This window comes from Labrus bergylta, chromosome 3 (genome assembly GCF_963930695.1).
Source record: "Labrus bergylta chromosome 3, fLabBer1.1, whole genome shotgun sequence".
In the NCBI taxonomy this organism is placed as follows: Eukaryota; Metazoa; Chordata; class Actinopteri; order Labriformes; family Labridae; genus Labrus; species Labrus bergylta.
Window position 1 is genome coordinate 28,705,304 of NC_089197.1, and position 14,045 is coordinate 28,719,348.

General features: G+C 39.3%; 1 protein-coding gene across 1 annotated transcript in view; it reads left to right on the forward strand.

Annotated features, from left to right (window-relative positions):
* The window catches only part of ush2a (Usher syndrome 2A (autosomal recessive, mild)), a 192,969-nt gene that overhangs the window by 151,488 nt on the left and 27,436 nt on the right, over positions 1-14,045 (forward strand). The window contains exons 69-75 of the mRNA XM_065953099.1: positions 1,522-1,629; positions 3,604-3,787; positions 6,252-6,409; positions 10,198-10,356; positions 10,584-10,746; positions 11,926-12,143; positions 12,232-12,368. Of these exons, the coding sequence (XP_065809171.1) occupies positions 1,522-1,629; positions 3,604-3,787; positions 6,252-6,409; positions 10,198-10,356; positions 10,584-10,746; positions 11,926-12,143; positions 12,232-12,368 (1,127 nt within the window). The remainder of the gene's footprint in view (positions 1-1,521; positions 1,630-3,603; positions 3,788-6,251; positions 6,410-10,197; positions 10,357-10,583; positions 10,747-11,925; positions 12,144-12,231; positions 12,369-14,045) is intronic.

Sequence of the window (14,045 nt, forward strand, 5' to 3'; positions counted from 1 at the left end):
CACGCTTAGTTGCACAGTTAAATAGTGTAACAGAGCCTTACGCTTCAGCCCTGGTACTTTCGTATGGCTGGCAGATTTCCTTTATTTAACCCAAACACGGGGCCACATTGTGAGAACATTTGCACACTCACAAACACACCATACATGCACAAACACAAACGCACACATTGATCAGAGGTTGGGTTAAGCGTGGCAGGCTGCGAGGCATGTTAAACAGGCGAGGCAGGAGGAAGAGACGTGAGAAAACGTCGGTGAACCACTATGATGTTTGAGTGTGTGTTTGTGTGTGTTGCGTGCATATGCCTCTGTCTCTAACCTTATAATTATAAAAAAAGTAAATATTTGGTATTTTCACTTCAGTAGATTTGTGGTGTAAGAAGAAGTATTTCACAGTTACAAAGATTTCTTTTTTTGAAAGCATGTCTAAAATATATTTTACAATCTAACATAATAGCATGTATGAAAACAATGATTTGACTTAATGTTTCATTAGTAATGCATAGTATTTAACCAATCATAAATCATCACTGATATAAAAATGATAAAACTCTCAGAATAAATTGCAAAATAAAACTTTAAAACTCTGCATAATGCAATGCCAAAGCGTGTTTTTGCTGTCATCCCTTTGAAATAAAGTCATTTTAGTTCTTTCCTCTTCCCTTGAATCTGATTTGTTAGCTGTTGTACGCTGTCAGCTAAGTGAATGACCATAAAACATCCAGTCAATCCCCATGACAACATTAAAGATTTGCATCCATCCATTCATCGTCCTCCACCCGCCTCACATCAAGAACCAGGCAGGAAATATAGCTGAAGGAAACGAAGCTTGTCAATCCCCAGAAAGTGATTCTTGTTCAAGTATAACTTTGTTTGGTTCATGAGAGATTTCCAGCATTTTGTAGTTCATATACATTTCTATAACAGGTTCAGTATAATCCCAAAAAAACGGATTTCCTGTGGTTGCAGTTAAAGTACCTCTCAGTGGCTGTGTGATTTCTTTTAGACCGCATAGCGGGCTCCTATAAATAAATCATGTTGGACGCTGTAGCCTAAACGCATACCGAGGTATCATAATTATCATAGATCAAAAGCTGATGACATTACAGCGTTGGACCGGTCCTATCCCATGTCAGTTCCGCGGCTGCCCATCTTTACGTTGTTTCATTATTGAGTTATGGCATGCATAATTTAACACCGACAGATATGGATCCATCCGTTGAGAGACTGTGGGGAGGCAGGGAGACTGAAATGGATAGAGAGAGGGAGAGAGAGACTTGATGATACGGGCAGGGCAAGCTGACTCTTTCTATTTTTGTTTTACCTTTTCCTCCTGTTTTTAATTATTTTTTTGTCATGTTTTATACTTAATTCCTTTGTACTGCATTTCCTTTTTCTTGAACTCACATATACATTTTGAAGTGACAAAAATGGAAAGAGTCTCAAAACTCTGTACGAAATATGTGTGATTTCGTGTGACTTATATATTTTTTTTACAATTACTTGTTCATGTCTTCTTGAAAGGTTTGAAGCCGTACACAAACTACAGTTTTGTGTTGGCGGCCTGTACAGCTGTTGGATGTGGAGCCAGCATACCTTCCACAGGACGCACCCTGCAAGCCTCTCCTGCTGGTACACACACACACACACACACACACACACACACACACACACACACACACACACACACACACACACACACACACACACACACACACACACCAACTTACACAGACACATGCACACACAGACATTTGAAAGTAAAAAATTCTGTTTTTAAAAAAGCCTACATCTTCTAGATATCAGATCAAACACAATGACATCTCTCTCTACCAAGTACTGTATTGCCAATTTCAAATATGATACAAATAGAAATCAAACTTAAGAAAATGGATTGTTGATTTTTTTTGTAACGTTGACATAGTTAAGTTGCAAAAATGTGATTCATTAATATTAATTTTGCCAATCTAACATTTAATTGAATTTAAATTAAAGCAATATCAGAACTTAAACATGTTCTCATATTGATAAATACTGAAAACCAACAATAGTTCTTTTTTTTAACAGATCTTTGTCTTCGCCTTCTGTAGCAATTCAGTCTTTGAGATTTATTTTCTCCTTTTCTGTTCCGCTCTGATCTTTTCTCCTCCACTGCTCTACTGTTTTGAATTCCCCCCACCTCACTAACCCCTCCCTTGTCCTTCTTTGGTCTCTACATTATCTCGCTCTCCTTCACCTCTCACTCTTTCTCTCTCTCTCTCTCTCTCTCTCTCTCTCTCTTTCTCTATCTCTCTCTCTCTCTCTCTCTCTTTTTCTCTATCTCTCTCTCTCTCTCTTTCTCTATCTCTCTCTCTCTCTCTCTCTCTCTCGCTCTCTCTCTCTCTTCTTTTTCACTGTCTACTACAGTGGTATGATTATAAATGTTGTATGATGATGGTGAAATTTGTGATTTTTGCCCTCTTTTTTCTTTCCATTCACTTCTCTTGCTCGCCACAGCCTCTCTTTCTCTCTTTGCTCTATTCGGTCTAGATTTGTTCCTTCCTCTACGTCTTCAAAGTTATTGTAAAGGGCACTGGATAGCCTATAGTGGTTATGGCACGCCCCATTTACAGAGGCTACAGTCATTGCAGTGGCTTTGGGTTCAAATCCGACCTCGGCCCTTTGAAGCATGTCGTCGCCCATTCGCTCCTCCCAACATTTCCTTTCTTTTCAGCTGCCCTATCCAATAAAGGAAAAAGGGGTTAACAAAACGTATTTCAAATGTTGAGTGTGACTTGATGAGCCCTTTGTTTACCTCACTTAAGCACTCATGTAATGTTCCTTTTTCTCTCTCATATATCTTTTTCCTTTTTATTATATAAAAATGTTTATTAGAATTAGCATTTTTTTATCTTTATATTAAACTGTGCCTTTTTAATCATATTATATGCTACTTGTTTGTGTTTGTATAATAAAAAACATTTAATTAATTGTAAATCAAGAATGCACAAAGGTGAAGGACCCTTTGTGTTCATTTTAATTTTAACTTTATTTGAACCTTTTTCTCCGGGTTAAATTAAATCTCATGAGAAAGCTTTGTCTTTTCTCCATACTTATCGTGTTGTGTATGTTGAATTATGTTTGTATGTATATAAAACTTGATTCGATATCTTCATTTGGAAAATGTTAGGAAACAAAATTCATAAATAATTAAAGACAGATAATTAAAACATTTTGACCTACACAACATCTGCGTCCATATTACAGGGAGTACAGTACATGTTTAAAAAGGAGTAGTATCAAGTTTACATTTATTGTTTTTTACCCTTCATCTACTTAAACAACTATTAAACAATTATCTCCCAAATGTGTCAGTGGTCGAGAAAAATAACGACCATTATCAGTAAGTAGCCAACATGAGAGCGATTCACTCTATTATTGTTTAATGAAAACAAGCTTTTAGATTGACTTTAATTTACACTTTGGTATCAGTACATGCTCAGAAGCCTGTTTGTGTAGTTGTTGATGCACTTTTGCTTACTTAGGGAGAAACTAATACATGAAAAATGCAGGTTATAGGTGTGAAAAAACAATCAAATCCCTCCTCTTTTTTCCTTTCATCTCAAGGTGTTTGGTCAAGGCCCAGACATCTGATCATAAACACATCGGCGGTGGAGCTGTATTGGGATCAGCCATCCCAGCCTAACGGACACATTTCTCAGTACAGATTGAAAAGGGACAGTCACACTATTTTTACGGGAGACCACCGTGACCAGAATTATACCGACACTGGACTCCTGCCAAACCACAGGTAGAACATGCTCCTGCACACTACACACACATGACTGTAAACATGAGAGTGTGTGGACATATAAAGTATTCACAAACACAAACAAACTTCTCTTGTAGCTTCTTATTAAATCATCCTTTTAGTTCCCTTTTTCTTTCCTATGTGTGTGTGTGTGTGTGTGTGTGTGTGTGTGGCTATATCAGGGTCACCCTGTTTTAAGCTCTCCTATCATCCCATCCATGTCTCTCTCTCAGGACTGCACTCTGTATATGTCTGTTTGTGTCATTTAATGAGCAAATATTTGACATGCCAATGACAGATGCAAACATCATCACACACACCTGCACACACAATAAAATCACAAATCAGATCTGGCTTGTGCTTACACACAGCAGTGGAGCGTAGATTTTATTTATCTGTTTATTTTCATTTAACCTTTATTAATCTGTGTGTTTTTTCCATGATGGATTTTCTGTTTTAATTATGGGAGTGTAAAATGATACCTCCTCTCCCCCTCTTTATTTCTCTCTCCTTCTCTCTCTCCTCGGCCTTCTCTCCCACGAGACAATTTCTCTTTACCCCAAATAGAATTCTTGGGATAACACCCTGCAGTACTCCAATCTCCTCTATAAGTGTGTGAAAGAAAAAGAGAAAGGAAGGAGGAGGGAAGATGGGACTGCATGTGTGTGTGACGTTTAATTTTCCCTAATTCCAGATAGCCTGCCAGAAGGCATTCCCGTCCCGACCCTTTGCTTCTCATCACTTGTCTCGCTTCCTATTCCCTTCTCTTGCTTCCTCTCACCCATCCTGTACTTTCCCTCTTACCTCACTCCCTTCCACCTTACCTTCTTTTCCCAATTTAACCGTCCGCCAAGAATTACACAGGGAGCACCAGCCCCATTATCCCAGCACACTTGTGTGGGTTTTTTTGCCGATCGTGTGTGAGTGTGTGTGTGTGTGTGTGTGTGTGTGTACCCACGCTTGCCTTTCTGTGTGTGCTCGTGTCTGTGCGTGAGACTGCTCAAAGTGGCCATTGATTATTTATGACAATGTTGATTAGCTGTCACTTTGCTGCGGCAGCCCAGGAAGTGTCTAAGATGACGAGAGAATTAACCTATTCCCTCTGGCTGGCCCCGCAGGACACACACACGCGCACACACATCCACAGCCAAACAGATGCAAATGCCCCACTCACCAATTACCCACAACACACACACAATTTAACTTTTGATGTCCCTTGGTAGTGTTTACATTTAAGTAAATATCTTCCAGTGATCAAGTGTTGAAATTCATTCTCCCTCTGAAACCTTATGTCATCATGAAATCCTCCCTCTCCATCACACTCCAGTTTCTGCATCGCCGTCTCTTGTTTGTGCTTTCAGTCTCTATTTTTTCTCTCCTTGGCATACGAAGTGTTTCTCTGTGAAGTGTATTTATTTGTTGTTCTCTGCATGTGTCTCTGAGGGTAATGTAGGAGTCATTTTTATACATTTTCCTGACTGCATTCTAACCCACTGCAGAGCTGCTAATGGGCTCCTGTTTGAAACACTCTGCCCAGAAACAATAACCCAATGCCACCGCCTATTAATGCATGTGTGCCAGAGTTTATAGCAAATTAAAGGCTTTTAATGTTAACTGGTGGCCCACTTACACAGCTAATGTAGGCTTTAGCACCAGGCAGCCACACACTCTTAAAAGGGAAATCTATCTTATGATGTCATAGGGGAGAGAGGTAGAGAGTGGGGCGAGCAAAGCTGCGAGACCAATGAAAAAAGAAAGAAAAGTGTACGGGGGGGGGGGGGGGGGGGGGGGATGTAGAGAATGAGCTTACACACCTACCTGTGCACACAAATACATACCATTGAATGTATACAGGATCACGCAAGTGGCAATCTGGGATTGTGATTTTCTCCAAAGATATTTCTAAAATGTTTAATATATAATTGTATTCAGGGAACGTTATTGTCAGCCACATCACAATCTAGTTGTCTTAATACCAAAGAGTAAGAGCTGAACGACTTCTGGTTGTTAGAGAACTTTCAATGTCATTTTTCCCCTCTCTGTCATTCAGATAGCCGCTAAATTATGAAGTATTATCATTTCGTGGACTTGTACATGCCAATATCCAGTGTCTCTTTTTTAAGGTGGTGTCAGAGGCTTTTTGAAAATTCCTGTATTACTATTGGAACAACTTAACTGGTTGTGATATTAGTTTTTAAACACTCTATTAGCACTAAATTTGGGGTACCCCCCTGCGCTTTTTAATTTTACATCTTTGATTGAGAACAAAGTTTATATCATGTGGAATTCGTTGAGAGAATCAACTCTCGACAGGTTTATAATCCATGCTGCTCAAGTATTTGCTGCAGACATTTGTTTAACTTAGCATCTTTTAATGCTGTCTTCTCTCCTATTCTTTCTTTTTCCCTTGTTCCCTCTCTATGTGCCTCCTGTCTCCACACTCATTATCTCCCCGCCTCATCAGGTACGTGTATGAGCTGGAGGCCAGTACAGCTGCTGGGACAGGTGTGAGTGACAGATATGTTATACAAACACCGGTTTCGTGCCCCACTGGGATCCAACCTCCTCACAATATTACAGTGTCAGGACCCCACACCATCTCTCTGGCCTGGACCCCTCCTGGTAAGTAGATATATGGATGGATAGATGGATGGATGCATGGATGGATGAAAATCATTTTTAGGAGTGTTTGATTTTAATGAGAGTGACATCGTAGTTAAGGTTGTTAGATATGATTTTTGGAATTTGCTTCTTTATGTTTGTTGGTAATGATGGATCTAAAAAGTCAAAGATCGTTTGTGGCTGTGTGTCACCTTTATACATTAAGCTACATTACATACAGTTAAACTCTGAAACCAAAAGTGGATCACCTTAACCATCATAAATGATCCTTTAGTATCCTGTTTTCTATTTCTAAGTTCTATGTTGTGTCAGCAAAAACCTTTGGAATGAGGATTATGAGAAATAGAATCTCTATAAACAGTGGCTCCTTCCACTTTAAAACTCTATTGGTCAGATGTGTCATTAACAATCACAACTCAGACCTATTCTGTGAATGGCTCACTCAGTATAGACTTCATGGCAGCATTGTGGGTATATCATATGCGTAGTCACTGAAAGAGTTGACCAGAATATAAAACCTGTTGTATTGTGTAGTTTGTTGATATTGTGGGTGGCCCAGTAAGCGGTCTGGATTTGAATACGACCCTGTGACACTGTTATAGGGCATTAAAAAATAACTAGATATAGTCATCGTCTCTCTGATGGTCTGGTTTATGTTTGTTGGTCTTATAAAGACAAGAATATTAAATTGACATTTTTTCTGACCAGTCTAAAACTCTTTCCAGTACGATTTAACTTTCTGAATCCCTGAACATATTCTTGTCACATGGCAAGAGCTTTTCTGAATAAACCCAGGAAATTCATTCATTTTCTCACTAGGTTTTTCTGTGGGTGAACAGAAACTAGAAACAGATCTAAGGTGATACATACAGTCTCTTATTGCTAAGTTATTTCTCAGTAGAAACGTATCTACAGAAGGTGATACTTTCAAATAATGTAGATATGAATGTACTTTAAACAGTGGTTGTCATATTTATTGGATTAAGCTCTTATGTGGAAAAATGTATTCAGAATTTTTCATTGACAAGGACGAGGTTTTCCTTTCATGTCAATCCCTATTTCTTCTGCTCTGAGAAGACAAAGAGGGGGTCACACTGAAACAAACAGCACTGGCTGCTTTTCTATTCACCTTCTGGCCTCCCAAGACCTGGACACACACACACATACACAGGTTTACATGAGCATAGAGTTGGGGCTGAGCAGTGATTGTCTGCCCTAACCCATCTATCATTGACTATTACTCTCTCATTAAGCTGATTTCCCATCTCAGAAACTGCTTATAGGGCCAACTAGCAAAGACACTTCACTTTGATGCCTGTGTGAGTGTGTGTATTTGGTTTCTTTGAATTTGTGTTTATGCATGCATCTTTATACTTGTGTATTTCAGTGTGTTTATGCATGCATATTTGTGTGTGTGGATATGTGTGTGTGTGTGTGTGTGTGTGTGTGCACATCACAGTGGAGACATTTCCATAGGCAGGCCTATTCTATCGTCATTACGAGCTGATTTTAAAGGTGAGGAAATATCGGCTGGGTTCTCACGCTTGGTTAACTCCCTGAGCCCGGAGTCTGGACTGTTTTTGACTTGTGTGTGTATGAAGAAATGTGTGTGTGCCAGTGGCTTTGACAGTGTGTGTGTGTTTGTGTTTAAATACATGCACATGGGTTTCTGTCTCATATGCATTCATTGACTAAAAACAAAACAATGACGTATGTATATTAAAAAGACATTTATTCTAGGATCACTTCTTCCATTGTGTTGTTTGTGTCTGGCTTTGTGATCTTCTTTATGGTTGTGTGTGCGTGGATGAGAACTTTAGTTCTTTTTTTTAATGGAAATTGTGTACATGAGAGAGAAAAACAATGGCAAATCAGCTGATTGGTTTTTAATACTGTGGTAGAACCTCTCAAAGTGATGATAATGTTTAAAAGCAACATACTGATAATGTATTATGATGCGTATGCGTGTGTGTGCACGAGTGTGTGTTTGTGTGTGTGTGTGTGTGTGTGTGTGTGTGTGTGTGTGTTTGCCTCCATGTGTATTGGTGGGTGTTGTTGACTGTGTGAAGGAGTTTAAATGCAACCAAAGCACGGACACTCATAGAGCAATCCACATGTGCTGAAGTCAGAGGTCTTTGTGTGTCTGTGTGTGCTTGGGTGCATGTGTGGCGTGTGTGTGTGTGTGTGTGTGTGTGTGTGTAGGTGCATGTGTGCATATGGGAGTTGGGGGTGAATAATTGAAGTCTTTCATTTGTCTGGTAATCAGTTCGTTCTCGAGATATCCAGAGTTCATGAATGTTGAATAACCCATCACAATACAGTTGGCCTGAATTATGGAAAAACCTCTTGTGAGAATATTAACAAAGTCTAGGTGTGTGTGTGAATCTGTGTGCGTATTTCCGTTTGTATACATTTGTGTATTTTTGTCTGGTTCAGAGGCCACATCGACAGGCAAAGGCAACATCAGTCTAGGACCGAAATATATGAGCAAATATGCAGGTGACTTGTAAGAGATCATATGCTATACAGTTTGCTCATTTTTATTCTACAATCTTTGAGATACAGACATTGTACAAAATGGGAATGCATACTAACGTTTTCTTATCTGGGATTTTTTCTTAATACTCAGTCATTTAAGAACACAGGTGCTCACAATTCCACGGTTTCAGAACACGTCATGAATCTGACATTTTGCAATAAAGTGAACGTGACGTGAACTTTGATAGCAGTTAATCAGTTAATTACGTTCAACTTACATAAGTTTATGTTAACGTGAACCGCTATTATCAACAACAATAAACAACATCAGCTTTTTTCTAATAGATTCTAGTTATGAGGTCATGATACCTTAGAGAACTCAAAATGACATGTGTCTGTATTGAAAAGCTACAAAGTAATACACATTTTTTTGATCACAACTGTCTTTAGTCTAGCAGTCCTCCAGAAGTACCTTCATGCAGGTCAAATAGCATTTCACAATAAAAGCACCTGGGGCAGAGAATACAGGTTACAAGTTTTCAAATGAATGTCCACCTTAAAAATGACTGAATAAAATGAATGCAGACTTAATGGTGTAACGGACGTGTGCCCAGCTCTGCCTAAATACTCTTTTGGTAATTTAAAGTTGATGTTCAACTTAAAGTCTCCATGAAACGAAACTTTGAGAGTATCTAACTGTCGTGACGTGACGTATTTTCTACTGAAACGGGATAGAACAATTCACAGGACAGAAGGTGGGACATAACGTCGGGATGAATTTGACTGGATCGTTCGACAAAGCTTTCTAATTAGTATGAAAATTAATAAACACCCCTGAGCGCAGGTCGAGTCAGACATTTGAAATGTTTTACAGGAAAAGGCAATCCAGTTATTTTGATGTATGAAAATACTCAGATAATTCTTTATTGAAATACATTTTGCCGATAATGGCAGATTGATGAACATTTAACACAGAAACGCTGGGTTAAAGTCTTTCATAGGGACTTTAAATGTCTGTTTAAAAACAATCATGGGTATCAAAGGTAGGTCAGCCGGTATAAAGTAATCCACAATTCATACACTATCAATGAATAAGGGGCGCAACAGAGTGAAAACATCTTCTAAAAGTCATGTCTGATAATGTAGGATAAGCCAAAGGTCAAGCACACTTTTTACAAACACTTCTTTTTGGTCAGTCCTTCTGAATTGATGAGATGTGTGAAATGTCATCATTCATCTTTCTGCATTTTTCTTACAGATGTGAATGCAACAAAACTAATGAAGTTTGTATTTTTTTCCAATTTCTACAGCTCAGTCCATCAGCAACCAGCCTTTAAACTACAACATCCTGTTAAATCCAGGAAGTGACAGAGCTTTAAAGCACCACACTGGACAACACCTGCACCTCACTGTGACAGGTTTAGAGCCATTCACCACCTACAACATCCGAGTGCAGGCCTGTCAAAATGGTACTTATTTGACATTAGACATTCACATGTTTTTTATTAATTTGAGAAAAAACATTATACGATATTTAAATGAGAAATAGAAAGTGTTGCTAGCAGCTGTGTCTGTAGTTGACATTCAAAATGTCTCTTTCTAGGAACCTTTATAATTCTTAACATCTACTGATTTTTTTTTTTCAATTGTCATGACATTTTGTGCCTCTGTATTGTCTCTGTATTGTCCCTTGCAGAGGGGTGTGGTGTAAGCGAGGGTCTGTATGTTAGGACTTTAGAGACTACACCAGAAGGTCTGCCTCCGCCCACAATAAAGGCAGCTGGACCCAATGTCCTAGAGATCCAATGGTCACCCCCCAAAAAGTCCAATGGACTTATTACGTCGTACCATATATACAGGTAACACACACACAATGCACATACAAACAACATTTATACACAAATACACAACAGAAATGTGTGAGTTGGATATTCAATACATTAATCTGTGCTTTTTTATCAAGACCAGTGCTGGAAATGTTCCCTGTTTTCTCTAGACATTTTTAAGATTCTCGTGTTCAACAAGTTGCTAGAATCACTACATCGATCATCACACAGACTTTAAGATATTATGCGCTCAACTGAATCATCTGTCACAAAAATGTGTATTGCAACAAAAAGCTGGTTTCACATTCTTGCTTACCAAGATATGCCTGTATGTTTTAATATCTACCCAGCCAATCACTACTACTCTAATGAGTGACAGTAGCACACATCATCGCATACACATATTGTATGTGTATTTATTGTACATGTTGAACTTCACATACAGGAAACTGTGGAAGTTTTGATGAAGTGTTTTAAGGCCAATGTCTGCCTTCCAATCTTAGTACTTTGTTCCGGTATCTGCGCGTGTGTATTAATGCATGCTGAAGGTCGTGGTCTGCTTGTTGACCAGAGTGTGTGATCTGTATGCAGGGTCAGACCAGACTAAGCCCTTTAAGTCCTCAGGAAACACACATTAGCATAGCAGTTCACACACACACACACACACACACACACACACACACACTGACACACCTGGCATGATCAGACTCAAGCAGACAGGGACTGGGATAAAAACAGAAAATCTCTCTCTTTCTGTCTCTCAAACTCACACCTGAAAGCCCGACGTAATCTCAGACAGAGGGGCTTACCAAGACATTAGGATGCTTGCATCAGCCAGTGACTTACACGTGATGTTTAAGACGTGATGTTACATTTTTTATTTGAAGTTTCACTTAAAGTTAGGGTGATTCTTTCTAGTTCTCTCAAAGTGCTGAAAAATTATTATGGAAGCATACTTGAGAGTACCCTTCTATTTATTTAAGGCCGAACTTTAGTTTATTTGAATTGTAGTATAATGTAGACATACAAAGATTCAGTGCAGATGCGAACAAGCACTCTATTGATAATTCAAGCACATTATAAATGAAGCTTTATTTTTATCGAAAGTATGTTAAAATAACTGGAACACATTTTCAAAATAAATGTGCTTTTGTGCCCGTCATTTGGGCTATACGGACTAAAGATGATGATGATTGTTGTTTTTTTTTATAGGCGCCCAGTAGAAACAGAGGAGGAGCTGCTGGTTTTCATCTGGTCCAGGGGGCCTCTTGACTTTGTTGATGCAAGCCCTGCACTACGACCATTCACCTACTTCCAGTACAGGCTTCGTGCCCACAACTCGAAGGGCTCAGTGCTGAGCCAATGGGCTTTAGCGCAGACGTTACAGGCAGAACCACAAGATATGGCCCCTCCAGCTGTGACACCTACTGGTGAGCTCAGATAGACACATGAGCACTGGACTGGCATAATTGTTGTTGTTTGAATTACTGTAACTTTTCCAGATGTGTACTTTGACAGGTGCATACTCAGCCCACCTGAAATGGAGGGAACCAGAGCAGCCCAACGGTCTCATTTCCCGTTACAGACTGGTTTACAAGAGGCATCAACAGGACCCAACACTCAACTCCACTGCTGTTACCGCTCTCACTGTGGAGGTAAAACACATGCATACACACACATTGGACCGTACAAACGTTTATGTTTAAGGACACTCTGCTTCTTGGTTGCTTGCTGTTTTGTGTTTCTTGCTTTTTGTCATTTTTAATGCCAATTGGTTAGAGCTGCACATACACGTAAAGAATTTAACCTACTAATAAGATAAATCACGCATTCAAATATTCAAATTTGAATATATTATATTAGATAAATGCTTAAACAAACAGATGTAAATTATTGGTGTTGTGTGTGCGTGGGTGCATGTGTACTTGCAGTAGGGTAGTAGTAGTTTATTCAGCATTAATAATTTCTCCCTACCAAAAAAACCCACACACATCGAAGTTCATTGACTAAAACAAATGAATGCATTAACAGTACAGATTAAACAGACAGAAAAAGGGTAAGTTGAAAGTCTCGGCTTATTATGCCTTGTTTTATAAAACAAGGCATAATAGGCAACTATTCAACTACTTAGTTTAAGTTTTATACCAAAAAAAAGAAAAGAACACAAAAGAAAAGTATGTGTGTGTGTGTGTGTGTGTGTGTTCATGTGTATTGTCATTTGTGATGCATGTGAAGAAATGTGGACTCTACCTGCGGTGCTTGTGCCATCTGTTTGCCAGTGAGGGGCCTAAAGACACATACACACACAAACTGCTCATGGCCTGCCTTTCCCCAGGGCCCTCCCCGCAATTTTGTGCCATGCACAATTTTTTAACACAAGAAGCAAGTATAAGCATGGCCACTCAAAACAATCATACACACACATGCTCACAGACAGACTTAAACATATACAGTACTTCTTTCAATGGGTGTCACATTGTCAAAACGTGTCGGCAGCTGAGTAGGCTGGCCAAAATCACCAAAAGCTGTTATAGGACATTCCCAACAGTGGCTAGAATTAGTAAGTTTTTCACACCTATTTGTGTATGTGCTTAGATCGGTGAAACTGTCTTTTATTTGAGAAAAGAGAAGGAATAAACATTGTCAAGCAAAATAGAGATTCAAACATAAAATTGTTAATAAAATCAATTTCTCCTATTACTCCTTCATGGTTTAACACACACACTTGAACAGGGAAGGTGGACAATAAGACACAGAGACAGATTGGCAGAGCGAAGAAGAACTCAGTTAGAAGAGAAGGTAAAAAAGAGCATGGAAGGGGGACAGAAAAGACAAGTAAAGGAACAATAGGGGGTGAGACCGAGGGATAGAAAGGGAAAGGAGGAAGGAGAGAGAAGAGGAGAGGAGGTAGAAGTATAGATCTATATTCTGTCCATACCAGTGGCCTCTTCTCCCTCTGTGACCTTTGGCTTGTCACTCATAATTAATACAAGATGTAAATGGAGACCTTTCACCTTCTCATTGATATGGAACACTCTGTGTTGTGTGTGTGTGTGTGTGTGTGTGTGTGTGTGTGTGTGTGTGTGTGTGTGTGTGTGTGTGTGTGTGTGTGTGTGTGTGTGTGTGTGTGTGTGTGTGTGAGTGAGTGTGTGTGTGTGTGAGTGTGTGTGTGTGTAGTGTGTGTGTGCGTGTAAAGCTCATTGACATGGCATAGACTTATTTTGGTGGCGGTCATTTGTCACGCCGTTGCCTTCACCACATGCGCTCAGTTGTTTAGAGATGCACAAAGAAAGTGACAAATGAGAAAGTTCTGAGCAAACTTGAAAAGAGAT